Source organism: Procambarus clarkii, chromosome 12 (assembly GCF_040958095.1).
Source record: "Procambarus clarkii isolate CNS0578487 chromosome 12, FALCON_Pclarkii_2.0, whole genome shotgun sequence".
Classification (NCBI taxonomy): Eukaryota; Metazoa; Arthropoda; class Malacostraca; order Decapoda; family Cambaridae; genus Procambarus; species Procambarus clarkii.
In genome coordinates, this window is record NC_091161.1 from 21,230,956 (window position 1) to 21,252,413 (window position 21,458).

General features: G+C 45.3%; 1 protein-coding gene across 1 annotated transcript; it reads right to left on the reverse strand.

Annotated features, from left to right (window-relative positions):
* Positions 1 to 503: 503 nt before the first annotated feature.
* On the reverse strand, positions 504 to 15,579 carry LOC138363974 (tigger transposable element-derived protein 7-like). The gene is made up of 3 exons (XM_069323426.1): positions 15,361 to 15,579; positions 926 to 2,253; positions 504 to 528 (listed from the first exon to the last, which is right to left on the reverse strand). The coding sequence occupies exons 1-3, from the start codon at positions 15,577 to 15,579 to the stop codon at positions 504 to 506; spliced, it is 1,572 nt and encodes a 523-aa protein (XP_069179527.1).
* Positions 15,580 to 21,458: the final 5,879 nt, after the last annotated feature.

The following is a 21,458-nucleotide window of genomic DNA, read 5'->3' on the forward strand; positions in this document are numbered from 1 at the left end:
CTCACCATACCAGCCTAGTGGTTTGCTATGGTGAACACAAATGTAGATACTTATGTATAACGAGTGTATAGATGTTATAAACAGCAATAGGAATAGGTTGGGAACCGCCATTTTGGTGAGGGAGGTGGCATCGTCTGCACGATTTATCATGTTTACTGGTGACCACTATGGTCTTTGGGCACCATACCAGTTTACTTGTACAAGTATGGTGAATAAAACTGGTAGATACTTATATATAATGTGTGTATATAGCTTAATAACACCACAAACAGTATTGTTGGAGGAGAAATATTAGTGCATCTGGCCTTGAGGGCGGCCGCCATCAGCTAACTGTGTGAGTAGCTACGTCTTTGTGCCTTTACTCACCATACAAGCTTAGATGTACAGTTATGGTGAACAAAACATACTGTCTCCACTCGATCATCCGGACTATATGGGAAGGACCCCCAGCCGGATTAGCACGTTTTTCGGATAATGGTACTTTTTCACCTACGAGTCCAAAACTAACCATTTCCAACTATTTTTATACTACAAATAACATAATTTGAATAGACATGCCACATATAATTATTAAATATTCAACTAGAAACCTCAACTTACCTTTTTGTTGTTCGTCTTCTTGATTGATGACTCATCTTGAAGTTAAAAATTCTTGACAATTTATGTAACTTATAGTAACACAACACTAAAATTAACACTTAAAATTACTGTACAGTTCATTAGGCAAAGTTAGTTCTCAAAGTCTGCTGAGGATGCCTCACTGGTTGAAGGCACTTAGGTTGCGCGTGCAGCCTCACTTGTTGAAGGCGCTTGGGTTGCGCGTGCAGCCTCACTTGTTGAAGGCACTTGGGTTGCGCGTGCCGCCTCACTTGTTGAAAGCGCTTGGTTTGATTTTCGTACCATATATGAATCAAGTGTTGCTTGCCTTCTGTGTTCACTGGCCAGTTGTATGATCAGCTCTTTTGTTCGCCTAAGGTACGGATACATGTTTCCAACCTCAGGATGAGCACAATTTGATGAAAAATTTATTAATCTGTCAACATACGTCATGAGTGTACTGTATTTCGTGGTCATTGGTGTTGGTTCTTCACTGCCTTCTTCATCCTCTTTGTCCACCTCACCAGTAACAGACTGTAGAATCTCGTCTTCACTCATCACACCATATCCTGGATCATTGGCATCTTGTTCAAGCCAATCAACCACATCCTGTCTTTCTAAGTTTTCGCCGGCATTTCTAAACATTCCATGGATTTCATCTGTAAATCCTTCAAAATCCATTTCTTCATCATTTTTGACCGTAGACGTGAGGAGTTTTTTCCAGGAATTTTTCAAAGTCGATTCCTTTAATTCACTCCATACCTTGGCCCAGTTATAGATGGCTTCCTTGATTGTATTGTTCTTCAAATTCTGAAGGGTTTTTTTAGCCCTGTTATCCACACCGAGTTCAATATCTTCCGGAAGAGGCAAAACCACCAAAACTTCGTTTAGCATTTTTTTGGTGTACAACCTCTTCGTAGCACAGATAACTCCCTGATCCATAGGCTGAATGAGAGAGGTTGTGTTAGGAGGAAGTGCCATACACGTTATCTTGCCATCATGTGAGGTTAACGTGTTAATTCTGGGGTGGGCAGGCGCATTATCAAGCAACAGTAAAGCCCGAACTTCGCTTGGCCTTATTTTGAGTTTCTTAATTTGACAGGCACCAACTTCCCTGCAGAACACGTCATGAAACCAGGAAAGAAAGATCTCCTGTGTAAACCATGCATTTTTTGAGTCATAATATTTCACTGGCAGTCTGTCCATGCAATGTTGCAAGGCTCTTGGTTTCTTAGATTTGCCAACAATTGCACACGTGATTCTGTCTGTGCCGTCGGCATTCGCACACATCATGGCTGAGAGCCTGTCCTTGCAAACCTTACGTCCTGGCACACAACCCTCACTCCTCATTGCTAGAGTTTTTTCTGGTAAACTCCTCCAATACAACCCAGTTTCATCTGCATTATAAATTTGATACGAATAAATATTATTTGCCACAATATATTCTCGTAATTTACGTTTAAATGGTTCTACACTGCTTTCATCTGCACTCAGTTTTTCACCGACAATTTTCCTCTTCACAATATTGTGCCTACCCTTGAACCTTGCAACCCACCCTTCACTCGCTTCGAAATTCTTTATTCCAAGGCTTTCAGCAAATCTGCTTGCAGCATTTTGTATTTCTGGGCCGCAAATTGTCACGCCAGCTGTGCGGTGCTGAGCAAACCACTTGTACACAGCCTCATCCAACTGCACATGCGTCGAAGTTTTCATAGTTTTTCTACCACAACCTCTGCTAGTGCTTGCACCTTCACTTTCACAGGTTGAAATGAATTGCATAAGTTTCTCTTTTTGTTTCCTTATATCAGAAACAGTACTAGTGCCTATATTATATTCCTTGGCAACACTTGAGGTCGACCGGCCATGTTCACAAAGTTGTATAACACGTAGCTTGTCCTTAAGTGTTAGGACAACCTTCTTCCTCTTTCCACCTCCAGAACGATTCATGCTGCTACCAGACATAGTCTTGGCCAAAAATGTTCAAAGTTACTATGAAAATAAAAAAGTTATTTAAAAAAATATTTCACTAATGGCGCGGCACTGTGGTGTAACACGAGGCTAGAGAGCACATGGCTTGACCAGGCCTGGATGGGTCCAGTCGGGGCAGGGAGGAGGCACGTTACGTAGGCCGCCAGGAGGAAAAAAAATATATATTTTTGAAGGAAACTTCAGCCTGTGCAAATTGTTTTTAGGAAACTTGTATGGAATTTTTTATTACATAATTACTAGTATTTCTTTTGATTTTGGCTATGATGAATTGTTCTAAAATTGATAGTAATTACTGTACTGTAGTGTATAGGCCACTCCCCATCCCCCCCCTAATCCCCCCAGGTGGTCCCTCCCAACGCTCCCCTCTCTCCCGACACCACCCACCCACCCCACCCCCACCTACACCATGCGCCTCGAGTCTCGGGCAGACGGGATTAATACCATATGGCCCGCCTCATGTTTTCATATACGGACAAAAGCACGATTACCCGGTTCCTGTGGTTATTTTGGCCGGATATTGTGATAACTTTATCCGTTCACGATTTTGGCCGTATAAGGGCGTTTTTCGGATGTTCGAATCCCGGATAATCGCGGGGTTACAGTATAAATACCTATATATAACGTGTGTATATAAAAGCAAAACAGTATGGTGAGAGGAGAATGGTGTCAAGTCAGGTGAGGGAGGGAGGGAGGGAGAGGCAGCCAGTGGCGGGCTGCCACTGATACTGCCACTGCCACTCAACATACCAACTTATTGGTTCGTTATGGTGAACACGAATGTATATATTTATATATAGCGTCTGTTAATAGTGAATAAAAGCAAAAAAAGTATTGTGGGAGGAGAATGTGGGTTAGTCAGGTGACTTGAGGGAGTGAGGAAGTAGCAGCCAGTGGTGGGCTGCCACTGGCACTGCCACTCAGCATGCCAACTTAGTGGTTCGTTATGGTGAAGAAAACATGCAGATACTTATATATAACCTGTGTATATAATGTAATAACCGACAAAGTATTTGTTCACTGCTTGATGAACATAATAATTGAATCAACAATATGCGCACCATATTTTTGAGTACAGCGATGATTTACTAATTTTATTATATAAATATATCACACTACACACTATTGAATAATATTACAGCAAAAAAAACTACGAAAAATCAACCAGAGACATTGAAATAATTAGGTAATTATCTCTTTGTCGCAACTCCGGCTTGACAGCTGGGGAGCAACAGACCATCTGGGACGCACGCTGAGTCAACGCCTGTTTTTTTGCCGAACTTCCCCGCCCTATAGCAGGCAATATATGCCACTTACGATTTTATTATTATTTTTCCCATGATCAGTGAACACAAATTAACAGGTTAGGAAGAAAAAAGTTTTTTCTTTTTGTATGCGCCTGTGGGTGTCAAATGGTATATAGCCATGCGCCATTTAACCCTCAAACCGCGCATATCATATATAAATGATATCAGTGACAAAACCGAAACCACGCACATCATTTATATATGATTTCGTGTCTAGCGCTATAATTTAAACTCCCCGCCTGGGATAGGGGCAGCTATAGTACAGCCACGACCGATAGTTGCCAGATGCCACCTAGAAAAAAAATCCAGGCCAACATTCTTGGGTGTGAGAGCGTCAGTATTGAGCAAGCCACCAAGGCTGGCGCACGCAGCACGAGCTCACAGCACCGCTGTTCAGCTTGTGACCACAGCATCGCCTACAAATACCATAATATATATGATACTGCTATTATTTAGCAGTGAGAGTATTACTGAAGCCCCCTGACTGTGATAAAACTGACCAGGATTCTGATAATAGCAGGATTGTGCTGATATTTAGCGCTGTGCTCCATGGAGGGAGGCGTAAGGCTGTGCAAGGGAGGGTTGTGGCGTCGTCTTCTGACTGTGTGTGGCCACCATTTATTGACTGCACTCACCATACCAGCTTAGTGGTTCGATATGGTGAACACAAATGTAGATACTTATATATAACGTGTGTATATAGGGTATAAACAGCAAGAGGAAGAGGTTGGGAGCCGCCATTTTGGTGAGGGCGGTGGCGTCGTCTGCACGACTTATCATGTTGTTTACTGGTGACCACAATAGTCTTTGGGCACCATACCAGCTTATTTGTTCAGGTATGGTGAATAAAACAGGTAGATACTTATATATAATGTGTATATAGCGTAATAACACCACAAACAGTATTGTTGGAGGACAAATATTAGTGCGTCTGGCCTTGAGGGCGGCCGCCGATCAGCTGACTGTGTGAGTAGCTACGTCTTTGTGGCCTTTACTCACCATACAAGCTTAGATGTATAGTTATGGTGAACAAAACATGTAAATACATATATATAACGTCTGTGTATAGTGAATAAATACAGAAAGAGTATTGTGGGAGGTAAATGAGGGTGAGTGAGGTGGTGTTGAGGGAGTGAGTGGCTCGCTGGTGTTTGGCGGTCACTCCTCGTTGCTTTTTGACTCACAAGACCAACTTAGTAGTTCGTTATGGTGTACAAAACATGTAAATACTTATATATAACCTGTGTATATAGTGTAACAACAGCAAAACTATTTGTTTATTGTTTTATGAACATAATAATTGAATCACTAATATGCACACCATAATTTTGAGTACAGCGATGGTTCACACATTTTATAATATAAATATACCACAATTCACTGTATGGAATAATATTACTGCAAAAAAACTAAGAAAAAATCAGAGACATTGAAATAATTAGGTAATAATATATTTGTGGCAACTGCCGTCTGACAGCTCGGGCGGAGTAGACCTCGTCTGGCGAAGGCTCTGCCAACGCCCTTTTTTTGCCACACTTCCCTACCCTATTGCGGCTAAAATATGCTACCTACGATTTTTTTGTTATTTTTTCCGTGATCAGGGAACAAAAGTGAACACTTCTATAAAATGAAAGAATTTTTTGGAATTTTTTTTTGTTGCGCCTGTGGGTGTGAATTCCATTTGGGCCCCTAGCGGTTTGAGGGTTAAGGGTTAACATGATTGGGAAGGCCATTCCACATTCTGGGTCCCATGATTTGTAGAGCATTTCTAGTTTGATTAAGTCGTACTCTTGGAATATCAAAAAGGTACAGAGTTGGATATTGTTCTAATATTGTCCTTCTCCTAAGTGGAGAATAACTCAAGCCAAATCGGCCAGTGAAACCAAAGACCATCAGCAAAGTAGGCTTAAAACAATAATATAGTAGCAGAAAAAAAACAATAAACTCAATAATTACAAATACCAGCAGAGGGAGGGGATGGTGAAGTGAGGAAACCAAAAACCCGAAGTGAATAGAAAAGAACTTGAATAAATATGTAACATAATGTAATAAATAATATATTGCCACCAGTCAACATGAAAAGCAGCTAGGAGTCGTCTGGGATTCGTCCTGAAGTCGTCCTGACGCCAACTGGAGATCATCTTGTAATCATCCTGGAACAGGAAGGCACCAACAAGAAGGCATCGTGCAGGCATCAAGAAGTCGTCTTTTAGTCAACACTAAGTCACCTTGCTGGTGATCGCAGACATTCACTACTACAGGAAGACCTGGATAAACTGGAGGAAAGGTCTAGAAAAAAGGCTGCTAAAGTTCAACTCAGAAGACATTGATAAACTAAAAACATATTAACAAAGTTTTCGATTGGGCAGCAGAAAATAACATGATGTTTAACGGTGATAAATTCTGGGTACTCAGATACGGCAAAAATGAGGATCTTAAACATAATACAGGGTACAAAACACAATCGAATTTGCCCAAAGTAGGAAAACAGCATGTCATGGATTTGGGAATAATCATGTCCGACGACCTAACGTTTAGGGAGCATAACCAAGCAAGTATTGCGTCAGCCAGAAAAATGATAGGATGGATTTCGAGAACCTTCAAGTCCAGAGATCCCATCACAATGGTTGTACTCTTCAAATCGCTTGTGTTGTCCCGTCTTGAATACCTGTACTGCTCAGTACTCACTTTCCCCTTCAGAGCAGGCGAGATTGCTGAAATTGAGGGAATACAGAGAACATATACGGCACGCATAGACGAGATAAAGCACCTAAATTATTGGGATCGTCTCAAAGCTCTCCAAATGTACTCACTAGAAAGGAGACAAGAGAGATACCAAATAATATACACATGGAAAATACTGGAGTGACAGGTCCCAAATCTGCACAGTAAAATACTGTAACAACGTACTGGAGTGATCGACATGGAAGAAAATGCAGAATAGAACCAGTGAAGAGCAGAGGTGCCATGGGCACAATCAGAGAACACAGTGTGAACATCAGAGGTCCACGGTTGTTCAACGTCCTATCAGCGAGCATCAGAAATATTACGGGAACAACCGTGGACCTCTTCAAGAGAAAACTAGATTGTTTCCTTCAAGGAGTGCCGGACCAACCGGGCTGTGGTGGGTATGTGGGCCTGCGGGCCGCTCCAAGCAACAGCCTGGTGGGCCAAACTGTCACAAGTCAAGCCTGGCCTCGGGCCGGGCTTGGGGAGTAGAAGAACTCCCAGAACCCCATCAACCAGGAAAGTGTAAGGTAAAGAAAATAGGCGAAGGCTGCAAATTCACAAGGCAAGACAAGATATATGAGTTAAAATTAAATATATGAATATAGTAAATAACATCAACGGTGCACTAGGAGAACCGCAGCAGAAGTAGTATGTCCAACTGTAAGCAATTGTGCTCAAAATAAGACTGGAATAAGCTGTCAATTAAGAATAGTCAAAATTAAACAAAAAATTGTGTAATAAACCAATACTACAAAATTGCAAAGTTAGTACAGCACAAAGCTTAGGCTGGAAAGGCCAATGTCGCGGGATAATTGCGCTCATAATAAAGAAACTGGACATTAACCGTAATGATATGACAGTATTAACAATACCACGTAAAATTTAGCAGCACTGGAGACAGTCATTAAATGATAAATCCAAGATGTGAAACATTGAATTTGTTAAATAATAAATTTAAAACATCGCTGAACAGGTCCAAACGGGAAATGACAAGAGTAAGGTCAAGCACAACATAGAAATCACTGTATAAATATAAATAAGGAAACGTCCCACACTGGGGCCGGGAAACCTTAACCTTAACATTAAACCAACATTAACGTAGCATGTATAACACAAACACCAATGGCAAAAATCGGCAAAATGAGGGATTAATATAAACAACCGTTGCCAAATGTAAACTGCAAAATCCTGCCCCGGAACATCAGCAGCTGTACACCGCAGCTGGAACACCTGCAGCTGAACATTGGCAACTGGAGCATCAACATCTACTGAAGATAAATAAATAGCGGCAACAGGCTACCAGGGAAATCTTCAGTGGTAAGTAGAAGTCCAACTGCAAAACTATTAGGGGACATTAGAACCTGGGAGCTAGCATTAAGGGAACGCCGGGAACGAACTGAAGCTAAAGCTGAAGCTTTCCCTTGCCAAAAGGGGCGAGAATATCAGCAGCTAGCACGTCAGCAGCTGGAATCACAACGCTGAAACAGCAACAGCTGTAACATCGATGGCTGGGACAGCGACAGCTAGAACGTCAGCAGCCGGCACCTCAGCAGCTGCTGAAGATACAAAATTAGCGGCAACAGGCCAACGAGGAAACTGCCGTAGTAAGGAAAGGCAACTGCAAAACAATTTATGCTCAAAATAAGGCTGGAATATAACTCGTTAGAGAACAGGATGAATACATGAAGCTGAAAATAAAATGCAATCAAATACAATAAACTGAAAAGGAGTGATAATAATAGGCACGACAGCAGGAACGCTTCAGCTGGAACCCCGCCCGCTGGAACTTCAGGGGCTGGAATGTCAGCAGCTGGAACAGGAGCAGGAACGTCCACGGTAGGAACCTCGATAGCTGGAACGCAGTAGCATGGACGTTAACAGTCGGTACCGCATCAACTGGAACATCAGGAACAACTTCAGCCGGAGCATGGCAGACGAAACGTCTGGATAAACCAGTAGCCTGGGAGGCCGCAGTTTCTTCCGGACACACAGGAAACTGGTGGCCCAGCCAAAGGCGTAGGAACCGAAGTTGGCCTAGGCAAGGGCATAGAACTGAAGGGGCCCCAGCCTGCTGGGGCATAATCGGCAGTGGCCCCGTCCTGGGGCATAACAACTGAAGTGGCCCTACACTGGGGCATAATATACAAAACTGGCCCCGTCCTGGGCATAGAACTGAAGTGGCCTCGACCTGGGCCACGTTAAACTGAAGTGGCCCCACCCTGGACCACAGTAAACTGAAGTGGCCTCAGCCTGGGGCATATAAACTGAAGTGGTCCCAGCCAGTGGCAGAACTGAAGCGTGGGGCATAAAATGGGAGTGGCCCTGCCCTGGGTCATAATAAACTGAAGTGGCCCCTACCTGGGGCATAAGAAACTGGAGTGGCCCCTACCTGGGGCATAAGAAACTGGAGTGTCCCTGTCCTGGGGCATAAGAAACTGAAGTGGCCCCAGCCTGGGGCATAGGAACCGAAGTGTCCCTAGCCTGGGCATAGAAACTGAAGTGGCCTCCACCCTGGGGCATAAGAACTGAAATGGCCCCAGCCTGGGGCATAGGAACTGAAATGGCCCCAGCCTGGGGCATAGGAACTAAAGGGGCCCCAGCCTGGGGCATAGGAACTGAAGGGGCCCCAGCCTGGGGCATAAAAACTGAAGTGGCCCCAGCCTGGGGCATAAGAACTGAAGTGGCCGCAGCCTGGGCATAATAAACTGAAGTGGCCCCGTCCAAAGTAGCGCCAAGGGGGCCCCGAGGGGCACCTTGAAAGGAGTGCCAGCACCCTGAGGCCGCCGAGGGAGAGGCGGGCCAGGGCCCAAAGGGCCCACCCCATAAGACGTGAAAGTCACGAGGGCCCGGGCCACGTGTGTGGCACCACCAGACAGAGCGTTGCCAACCCGCCGGCGGGAGAAAGCCCCACACAGGCGTGCCACAGGGGCGCGCGCCAGGGTGCCACGGAGGGCAAGGAAGGACCTCACGGCTTGGCGCCCAAGTGAGAAGCAGCTAGGCCCTCCGGCCCGGCAAGGGAGGAAGCTAGCTAAAGCGGCACGACGCGTCCCACAAGGGACACGGCACTAAGGACACGCCAGACACTGGGGCAGTGTCTGGCGTGTCCCTACTTGAGATGACATACTCTCCAACACTATATCTGCGATTGCCCTGTTATTATTGACTTCATACCGGTCAATGGGAGCCGATCGGCCGAGCGGACAGCACACTTGGCTTGTGATCCTGTGGTCCTGGGTTCGATCCTGGGCGCCGGCGAGAAACAATGGGCAGAGTTTCTTTCACCCTATGCCCCTGTTACCTAGCAGTAAAATAGGTACCTGGGTGTTAGCTGTCACGGGCTGCTTCCTGGGGGTGGAGGCCTGGTCGAGGACCGGGCCGCAGGGACACTAAAGCCCCGAAATCATCTCAAGATAACCTCAAGATCAAGATACCAAATGGTGTGAGGTACTTTGAGCTCTGTAATTACTACATCCACTCAGGAATATTGGAAGATATTCTTAATGCTGCACCCAGATTTTGCCAGTGGAGGCTAATAGATCAGCCTTAAGTATTTTGTTCTCTCCTGATTCCATGTATGACTGGCCGTCCTGTGAGGTGGGGATGTTGGATGAGCTTGTAGCTGGTTTTTGATCTATATTGTGTGGTCCTTCATACAGAATAGGGAAGCAGCACATTGCTGTATATACCTAAGCATGTTAAAAAAAATACATAGTTTGAGAGGAGTCTTGTAGAAACTGGCAAGAGTAGTTATAATATATTGTTCCCATGATTCAATGCTTACCTCTTGTGAAAATCATGAAATTGTTGTTTAGAGTTGATTTGTTTTCTGGGGGGAGCCCCGTCGGCTCCCCGGAGCTATACCAGGCTGATATGCTAATGTCAGACTTTGGCATTACCCATGTATGCCTATCCATCCTGTGAGATGGGAGTATTAGATGAACATATTGCTAGCTTTTTATCTACACTGTAATCTTCCATATGAATAGGGGAGCAGCACATTGCTGTGTATACCTAAGCTTCGTAATAAAAAAATCAGTAATAAAGATTTTAAATTATAGTTTTTATTATTGCAAGTATTATCCTTATTAAATCATGTTAACCATGGATCATTAAGATCTCATGTTGATATGTAATAGTTATATTTCTTTTGAATCATTCATTAAATTGTGCATTATGTCTCAGTTTTTCACTTCCTTGGGTATACTGTACAGTACAAAAAGATAGGATAAAAATAAACCAGTAACATTTCTTTCATTATATTTTTTATTTAAATAACTGCATCAATATTTTTACAGCTGACAGAATTTGTTTTACCATACAGGTGGATTGTTTATTAAAATAAAATTGGTTTATTGTTACACAAAATGGTGCTACATAGCCTTCCCAGCTTGGTACCTTCTTTTAATACTTACTTATTGATTAATAAATAAATAATAAATAAATTTTATTCAGGAAAAGTACACACACAGTTGATTTACAAACATGATGTTGGATTTATAGACAGAGCAAGTACATACAATATCTAAAGCCACTAATACTCATAGCATTTCGGGCAAGGTGTGGGGGGAAAAAACACTTAAACTAAAACTTAATAGTAATTTAAATTAGGTATAAATTGTGTTGAAAGAAGGAATATAAAAAAAAGAAAAGGGGGGGAACATAGTAGAAATCAGCAATTGTACACGTTGGTGAACAAACAGCATTGTTTAAAAAATAGCAAGACATGGGTTCACATTTAGGGGGTAAGGTAAGTTACATGGAGTTAATTAGGTAGTACTTGGTTTTACTCCTAAATTGGTTGAGAGAGGTACAGCCATTGACATGATTCGGAGGTCATTCCACATTCTGGGTCCCTTGATTTGTAGAGCACTTCTAGTTTGGTTACACACAGCCAAATTGTGTAACAGGAAGAGGTCTTGGACACAAATTTGTTCCATGCTAAATGTAAAGGAATCAGCTGAGTATTCCTCAAATAAAATAAGCTGCCTCAGCTTATAAGGTAAATAAAATAAGCATTCCTCAAATAAGTAGCTGCCTCACCTCACTGCCTTACTGCTACATAGCCTTCCCGGCATGGTACCTTCTTTTGATAATTACTTGTTCCACACCCAAGTTGTGTAACAGGAAGAGGTCTTGGACCCCTACTTCCCTCTCTCTTTTTTAATAGTCCATATAGTCATAATTATAGCTTTAGGTTTCAATGAGAAAAGTTTTGAAGTTTTTACCTTTCTCCTTACCTAACATCATTTGTGCAGCATATTTTTATTTTGTCGCACCGATTTAATTTCAAAATAAAACCAAACAAAATAAATTAAAAATAGGGGGTGTACCTTAGCTGTACATACCCATCTATACTTATTACTAGGTGAACTTGGTGATAGTAAATGCTCCCATCAGGCAGGGTTCATCACCTTTTCTCATATTTCATGTTCATCAGTGTTTATTTAATTAATAACTACTGGTATAATATCTTTCTATTATAAAACTAATTCTATTATCATAATAGACATATTTACTATAAGTTTCAAGCAGAGAATGCATATATAACTAACATGAAGGACTCCACTTCACGAGATTCATCAACTAATAATCTTTTTGTTTACATTACAATCGATCCTCGTGTTGTGTAGTAGAGAAAAATTGACTTGTATCCAGTTTACGTAAAGTTACGAGTGGTCGACTTAGCTGACGGAGCAAACTTACGAAGGTTTTCCTTCTTAGTGTACCTGCCTGAATACCGACATAGCCGCCACGAAGGCGCTAAGAAGGAAAAACATATGTAAGTCCCTTTGTGAGTCTGGCCCCTGGATGGGTTCCCCATCTGACTTGTTGGTTCTCCGGGGGTCCTGGGCGAGTTCCTCCCGGAGGGGTCGTGCTAGGGCCCGTGGTTCTGCTCGTCGAGATGGGCCACAGGTGCCACTTTCAGAGCCGATGCTACCTTTGGTCCCGTCTGCGCCTGGTAGGCGCGGTGCTCACTCTTTGCGCAGGTCGGGTTCTCGTAAGGAGCGTCGGCCCTTTCGTGGTTCGCCCCATTGAAGGGGCGATGGGGTGGGAGGCTTGCTCTGTTCACTCACGCCTGGTCTCTCAATTTGTGGGCTTTTTGGGTTGTTTCTTGCGGCCTTCAGTGGCATTGGGTGGCTCCTCGTCCTTTGGGGGGGGGGAGGTACGGGGCTGGCAAGGCAGGCCTCTTCTGCGCTCTGTCAGACTGTTTCAGACAGACTATCCAGACAATTTCTTTATGCGGGGTATTCAAACCCCTGTAAATATAACTGATATCAACACGAGCGCACTAAATTTTGAAAGAGAAATTGAAAACATGCCCATGCACTCGGCCCCAGGTCCAGACTCATGGAATTCAATATTTATAAAGAAATGCAAAGTGCCGGTAGCACAGGCACTCAGTATAGTGTGGAGGAAGAGCTTGGACACAGGGGAGATACCAGATGCACTTAAAGTAGCAGACATAGCCCCTCTACACAAGGGAGGGAGCAAAGCATTGGCAAAGAATTATAGACCAGTTGCACTAACATCGCACATAATAAAAGTATTTGAGAGAGTGATTAGGAGTCAGGTCACCAATTTCATGGAGACCAATGACCTTCACAACCCAGGCCAACATGGATTTCGAGCGGGAAGATCGTACCTTTTACACCTACTTGAGCACTACGACAAAGTCACTGAGGCATTAGAGGAAAAACAGAATGCTGATGTGATATACACGGACTTGGCAAAGGCTTTCGATAAATGTGACCATGGCGTGATAGCACACAAAATGAAGTCAATGGGAATAACCGGTAAAGTAGGATGCTGGATACTCAGTTTTCTGTCAAACAGGACTCAGCGAGTAACGGTCAACCATATAAAATCTAGTTCAAGTGCAGTTAAAAGCTCTGTACCTCAGGGTACAGTCCTTGCACCACTGCTTTTCCTTATTCTCATATCAGATATAGACAAAAATACAAGTCACAGCTTCGTATCATCCTTTGCAGATGACACAAAAATCAGTATGAAAATTACCTCGGCTGAAGACATTGAAAAACTTCAAGCTGATATTAATAAAGTTTTTGACTGGGCATCAGAAAATAACATGATGTTTAACAGTGATAAATTCCAGGTACTCAGGTACGGTAAAAATGAGGACCTTAAACATAATACAGGGTATAAAACACAATCAAATGTACTCATAGTAGGAAAACAATATGTAAAGGATTTGGGAATAATGATGTCTGACGACCTAATGTTTAGGGAGCATAACCAAGCAAATATTGCTACAGCCAGAAAAATGATAGGATGGATTACGAGAACTTTCAAATCCAGGGATCCCATCACAATGGTTGTACTCTTGAAGTCACTTGTGTTGTCCCATCTTGAGTACTGCTCAGTACTCACTTCCCCATTCAGAGCAGGAGAGATTGCGGAAGTTGAGGGAATACAGAGAACATATACGGCACGCATAGACGTGATAAAGCACCTAAATTATTGGGATCGTCTCAAAGCTCTCCAAATGTATTCACTAGAGAGGAGACGAGAGAGATATCAAATAATATACACCTGGAAGATATTGGAGGGCCAAGTACCAAATCTACACAGTAAAATAACAACGTACTGTAGTGAATGATATGGAAGAAAATGCAGAATAGAACCAGTGAGGAGCAGAGGTGCCATAGGCACAATCAGAGAACACTGTATAAACATCATAGGTCCACGATTATTCAACACCCTCCCAGCGACCATAAGAAATATTGCCGGAACAACCGTGGACATCTTCAGGAGGAAATTAGATTTATTCCTCCAAGGAGTGCCGGACCAACCGGGCTGTGGTGGGTATGTGGGCCTGCGTGCCGCTCCAAGCAACAGCCTGGTGGACCAAACTCTCACAAGTCAAGCCTGGCTTCGGGCCGGGCTTGGGGAGTAGAACTCCCAGAACCCCCATCAACCTAGTATCAACCAGGTAGCTGTGGACCAACGGTTCATTCTGGACTTGTCCTGTCTGAACCCCTGGGTTTTTTGCCCCTCCTTTTGAATGACCACTCTGTCTTCAGGTCTGGCTTCTGTTGGAGCCAGGCGCTTGGTGTACCTGGACCTCAAGAACGCGTATTGGTATGCCCCGATTCATCTGGGGTTCAGGGACTGGCTCGGTTTTGTTTTGGGGCGTCAGGGTTACCACTTTCGTTGTCACCCTTTCGGGTTGAACCTGGCATCTCGCATGTTCACACGCCTTATCTGGGTTGTAGTGGCCTGTCTGTGTCTGTTAGGTCTTCAGGTGTTGATTTACCTCGACGACTGGCTGGTTTGGGCTCCCTTTCGGTCCGTGTGTCTGCGCGCCAGGGGTTTGGGTTCCCAGCTAGCCGAGTTCGGGTTTCTGGTGAACTGGCGAAAGTCCCATCTCATTCCCCTCCTAGGTTCGGACCTGGCTGGGTCTTGTGTGGGACTCTCGGGCCGCTTCCTTGTCTCTTCCTCCGGAGTCTCTCCTTTGGCTGCGGTCCCGCATGCTCTAGTTTCTGGGGGGGCTCCTGGGTTACCAGGTGGTTGCTCGACGGTCTATGCGGGAACCTAAACTTTGCAATGATGGTCTACCCGCCGGGTCGGGTCTGGCTTCGTCAGCTGTTCTGGTTCATTCGGGGACGTCCCTTCTGCCTCTCGCGATCGCTGGGTTTGACCCCCGGGGGGGCCTTGCATCGGCTGCTTCGTCGCTGGCTTCCTCTTCGTTTTTTTCGGGGATCGGTGCCTTGGCACCCACCTGAGCCCCTCGCTCGATGTGTTCACGGACGCATCGTCTCTCGGTTGGAAGATTAGGTGGTGGCCTGGTGAGCACTTTGTGACCAGTGCTCACCAGGCCACCCAGGGGTGGTGGGGTCCGTCCTTCTGTCGGGCCCACAGCATGGTGCGGGAGTTCGCTGCAGTGTAGTTTGTGCTTCAGAGGGTTCGGGTTGCCTGCGGAGCGACGATTCAGCTTCATTTGGACTGCTCCCCGGTGATCCTTTGTCTGAACCGAGGGGCTTCAATGCAGTCTTTGGCTCTTTGGGGTTGGTCACTTTGGGTGACTCATCTGCTGAGTTCTTGGGATTTGGCTCTCCTGGTGGTTCACGTCTGGGGGGTGTTCATCGTCCTGGCGGATGGCCTGTCCATGGAATGAATGGTTAATGCTGGCTCATTCAGTTGGCTCTGCCTGACGTTCAGGCACCTGGAGGTGGACCTCTTCGCGTCGGCGTGGTCGAGGCTTCTTCCGGTATATGTGGTGCCCTTCCCTGACTGTGAGGCTGTTGAAATCGACGCCTTCCGGCAGGACTGGTTGAGGTAGGGGTTCCTGTACCTCTTCCCCCCCCCCCCCATCCCTGGTTCAGCTGTTACTCCAGGTCCTGGCTTGCTTGGAGACTTACCAAGGGTGGGTAGTCCTCTTGGCCCCGTGGTGGCTGCCCCAGCCGTGGTTTCAGGCGCTGCTTGCCCGGTGTTCGAACTCGGAGGTTTTCCGCGGCACCGCCTCTTTCAGAATATCGGCCCGGTTCGTTACGAGACTGGTTCACTCTTCTCTTTGAGTCTTCGCATTTTGAATTTTTGACTCGAGTTTATCACCATCTGTATGGTGATCAGGTAGCTTCATTGATGGTGTCCCACCTGCAGGCTGTGTCTCGGCGGCAGTATGAAGTTTCTTGTCGGTCCTTCCGTTTCCTTTTGACTCTTCGTCGTTTTACTTCGCTTTCGGTTCGGGTGGTGTTGTCCTTTCTCTCGTGGTTATTCCAGGACTATCATCTTATGCCAAATACTGTCGCCTCGTATCGTGTGGTGCTGGTGGAGCTGCTTCAGCTGGCTTTCGGTATAGATATTACTTCTGCACCGTTTTGTGCATTGTTTCACCTCCGGCCTGCTCATGCGCCGCCTGAGTCGTCCTAGTTTTTGGATCGAGTGCTCTCTTATCTCTTTTCTCCTCGGTTTGTTGTGGCTCTTTCGGTTCAGGATTGTTTTTCAAAGATTTTTGCTGTTGGCATTGGCCTCTGGGGGTAAGGTCGGAGAGCATCATGCTCTTCTCTGGCGCAGGGGTTTCTGCTCTTTCGGTCGTGGAAATAGGTTGTTCATCTGCACAACAGTCTCCTTCTTTTCTCCCAGAGCAGTCTCCTTCTTTTCTGGCAAAGAATGAGACTGCTGCTTTCTGGGGGATCCTTGGGTTGTTGATGCTTGGTTGGTCAGGCCGAGGCTGCATCATGTGTTGTGTCCGTTTGCGGGCCACTGCCGTTGTTTGTGCCCCATGGCTTCTGTGTCTGTGGACGCGCTTTGGGTTGATCCGGTTTCCCTTCTTTCCTGTTCGCAGATACAGGTCTCTTAGGTCGTCCGCAGGGTTATTAAGTCTAGCCAGCCTGCAGTCTATTTCCGTGCCCATGACGTTCGTAAATTTGCTGCTCTTGCTGCCGTCTTTGGTAACATGTCCGGGGCTGACATTCGGGCACGGGTTTTTTGGCGGTCGAACAGGGTCCTGACGCTGGGTTCGGCCAACTTCCTATTTGGGTTTTTCAGGGTTCAGTGTCTTGCGGCCTACCAGAGCCCTGTCTCGATGTGTTCACGGATGCGTCATCTCTTTGCTCGGGTTTTGTGACCAGTGCTCACCAGCCCAGCCAGGGGCGGTGGGGTCTATACTTCCGTCGGGCCCACAGCACAGTGTGGGGGTTTGAAGCAGTGTGGATGCTGCTTCAGGGGGTTCGGGTCACTCATGGATCAACGATTTTGCTCTATTCGAACTGCTTCCTGGTGGTTCATTGCCTGAACCGAGCGGGTTCGATGCGGTTCTTGGCTCTTCGGTGCTGGTCTCTTCGGGTGACTTGTCTGCTGAATTCTTGGGGTTTGGCTCTCCTAGCCATTCACTTTCAGGGGGTGTCTAACGTCCTGGCAGATGGCCTGTCTCGGTTTATTCCCCAGTCCATGCCAACTCCTTCGATTGGTTCTGCCGGATGTACGGGCTCCTGGATGTGGACCTCTTTGCGTCGGCTTGGTCGAGGTGTTTCCCTTTGTATGTGGCGCCTTTCCCCCAGATAACGAGGTATCAGCCTGTGTTTTGTGGCAATAGAGAGATAGAACTCTGTCAACATCAGAGGTCAGAGACTGCTCAACACGCTTCTACTACACATAAGGGTGTAGTAGCTGGCTGACCCCTCACAGTGTTAAAGAGAGAACTTTACAAACACCTCCAAAGGATACCTGATCAACCAGGCTGTGACTCATATGTCAGGGTGCGAACAGCCGAGACAGACAGCTGTCTCTGTCTCTCTTGCGTATGGTTGACCCGTCCAACAACAAGGAGGCCTGGTCGACGACTGGGCTGCGGGGTCGCTAAGCTCCGAAATTACCTCAAGGTAACCCCCCTACTGCGAGGCCATCGGGGTCGATGCCTTCAGGCAGGACTGGTCAAGGTGGGGTTACCTGTACTTCTTCCCCCCCAGTTCTGCTGTTGCTCTCAGTCCTTGCTCGCTTGGAGACTTACCAAGGAAGAGATGTCCTTTTGGCCCAATGGTGGCCAGCCCGGCCTTGGTTCAACCACCGTGCTGCGCCGACTTTATTGTGAAATTCCCCTGGTGCGCATGAAATCAAGTGTTCCCAAAAAATTATTTTTTCTTTTTAAAATAATAAATTCCCTTCCCTGAACACGTGTATATAAAAAATAATGTCAAATTCCACTTACTTTGGCTGTGAGGAGGTGGACAAGGTGCACTGTGACGTCATCATGGGCTGGTCGCTGGTGCGTGAGTCGCCCAGACACGGTCGCGCGGGTCATTCAAGACCCGCCAGTTGCCACAATTATATGTACAAATAATATTTCTATGTATTTTCAATGCTTTCTAATGTTTTTCTCATATCGTATCAGATGTATATGTGTGTCCTGACAATGTATATAAAGTATAACGTCCATAATGTTCCATGGAACTGTGATACATGTGTCACTAAAGTGTCCTCAATAAAGGTTTATTGTTGCAATATTTCTGGTTTTACTTTCACTAATAATACATATACAGTTTCACACACTATTTACACAGTAAGACGCACTATTACACTCTTAGTACTTAGCAAGTGAGTGATATTCAAAGAAGCAGTCCATGAGACACAGCGGGACTTTGCACTCGACACATATAGTACACACAGATTTTCGCTTCCTTGGTTTTCGTTCTGAATGCTTGCAAACAATGCACTCACGTATGCCTTTGACCTTAGGTCCTGTAGGTGGTAGGTAGGCAGGCTTGTGAATTGCAAAAGCCTCTTTACCAGCCAGTCGGTTGGAAACTAAATGCGCTCTGGTTGGGGCATGATAAACTGTTCTTGCGCTTTCTTCCTGGCCATACTTGGTGAGTAATTGCGACAGCAGAGCTTGACTAAACTCTCGAATTGAAGGTTTTTTGCCCGTTTTCATCAAAAACATGTTTAAACAGTTGAGCACTGTTACGTCCACAAGATGAAAGAAAAATTTCCTGGTTCATTTTACAGTTCTGCGGACACACTCGACGGCACCAACCATCATGTCACATTTATCTACAAGTCTCATATTTATATTGTAGTCAATGATACAATCCGGCTTGAACAATGATCCATCACCTCAATACCTCACTTTGCCACTTTCAAGCATTTCACCAGTGTGAATAGTTGTCAACATATTGACTTCACATTTGTCTTTCCAACGCACTGCCAATATTTTGTCACATTTTATAAGTTCACAATCACCTACACCAATATTATTTAAAAAAAACGGCATTTTTTCCTATTTGTCTTTACAGTGCCACACACTCCCGTGTTATGTTCAAGCAAGAACTTTGTTAGCAAGGGGGCTCGTATAATAATTCAGTGTACAGAGTGTGCCACTTGCTCAGCAATGGTTCCATTAGCGTCTTCACTACACTGCCAGAAAACCCGAGAGGATCATCTGAGGGTCTACATCTGTACCAGAATATGATATATTATCGATCACCATTCCGGTTTCACAGTCGCACAGTACAAAAAATTTGAGGCCAAAGTGTTGCCGTCTCGATGGGATGTACTGTTTGAAGAGAAGACGTCCCTTGAAAAGAACAAGGGATTCATCAATGACAACATTCTGTCCAGGTACAAAGTAATCATGAAATTTCCCTTTGAGATCATTGAACACTTTTCACACTCTCCAAAGTCGATAATTTCTATCAAAATTTTCAAGGTTTTCAAAATGCAGGCACCATAGTAGTAGCAGGAACCTGTCTCGTGACATGTATTTGTTGAACACAGGTGATGGAACAGCAGCTTCTTTGTTCCAATAATCCTGAATAACTTGCTTCTCCAAATGTTTTTGGAGCATAGAGCAAAGAACACATACAGCTCAGCCACAGTAGTGTCCTTCCAACGTATCATACGTGAAGCCTGTAATATTCCAGCTTCAATAAGTTGCCCTGCATATCTGTTGGTTTCGGCAACAAGATGTTGCATGAACTGCTCATCAAAATATGCACAAAAATAGTCCATTTCCGTCATGTCTTCACCTGTGTACGGGAACATGGATGCAACCCCCACATCCCAATCATCAAATTGAGGTTTGTGTGGTACAAAAAATCACAATCCTCCCACACAAATTCAGCCGTTCTCCTTTTAGCACCTACATGAGCGACTCCTATGGGTGCGTTTTCTGGCACTAAATCTCCTTTGGGTAGGAGTTGCAGGTCTTCTACCTTGTCTACTAGTAGGGCGATCAGGGAAAGTAGATGTAGAGGCAACACTGTCGTCAGTGTCGTCGATAGGGGATACATGCTGAGACAGCAGATCTGCGCCTGGTAACACCGAGACGACGGGAGCTGCTAGCCCTTGCCTCATCTATGCTACTTGAATCAGAAGCAGTGTCACTAAACCCAGAAAATGACTCAATAGTATCACTTTCGTCAAAAATGGGAGATGGAGGTGGTGGTGGTGGGATTAATTCTGGCAAGGGCGATGACCTGTGATGCTTCACTGTGCGTGCCGCTCGCCCTGAACGATACGAGCTCACTGTATCATCTTCATCTGTATCTATTTCACTTCCACTAGACCCTTGAGTTATGTTACTATCAATCCTTGGGTCATCAACATAATATTCCACTTCATCCTCAAACAATAAACTGTTTATCTCCCCTGAAGAAAGCAGTTTTGCAACAGCGCATCCCACGGGTGACTGGGAGCTGGAGGCACGTGCGTCAGCCATGGTAGCTCGATCAAAACTGAGGCTACCCTCGGGCCTGGGGCATTCTGGGATTTTTTTTCAAAATGGCTGCCCCTCACTAACGGCTTCAGGCATCCATCTCGTACACAACCAACCGCGCGCGCATTTCGAATGGGTACCAAAAAATCAAAACGAGTTTTCTCGGTTGGCGCAGTTTCCCGCCGACCGAGAAAACTCGGTTGGCGCAGTTAAGTGGTTAAGGCACTGCTTGCTCGGTGTTCGAACCCAAGGGTCGTGGTTCTCCCTCTTTCAGTCAATCGACCCGGTCTGTTACGTGGCTGGTTCGATCTCCTCAAGTCTTCGTGTCTGGTCTTAATGACACGACTCTATCACCACTTGTAAGGTGAGCAGGTGGCTGCATTGATGGTGTCCCAACTGCGTGCTTTATCACGGCGGCAGTATGAAGTTTCCTGGCGGTCCTGGAGTTTCTCATGAGTAGGCTGGCCGTTTTTCTGGTTTTATAGTAAATCGTCAGTTGTATCCTCTGATTTTTGTCTGTAGGGATAACATTTCTATTAACAATATCTTTCAGGACCCTTTCCTCCGTTTTATGAGCTGTGGAAAAGAAGTTCCTGTAAAATAGTCTAATAGGGGGTATAGGTGTTGTGTTAGTTGTCTCTTCAGAGGTTGCATGGCGTTTCACT

Coding starts and splice junctions, on each gene's coding strand:
- LOC138363974 (XM_069323426.1), bottom strand. CDS start 15,579: ATGAAGCTGAATCGTCGCTCCGCAGGCAACCCGAACCCTCTGAAGCAC. Junction 2,254..15,360: donor ACATCGAGCGAGGGGCTCAG/GTGGGTGCCAAG, acceptor TGGTTTGCTCAG/CACCGCACAGCTGGCGTGAC. Junction 529..925: donor CTGGCCAGTGAACACAGAAG/GCAAGCAACACT, acceptor TGTTATTTGTAG/TATAAAAATAGTTGGAAATG.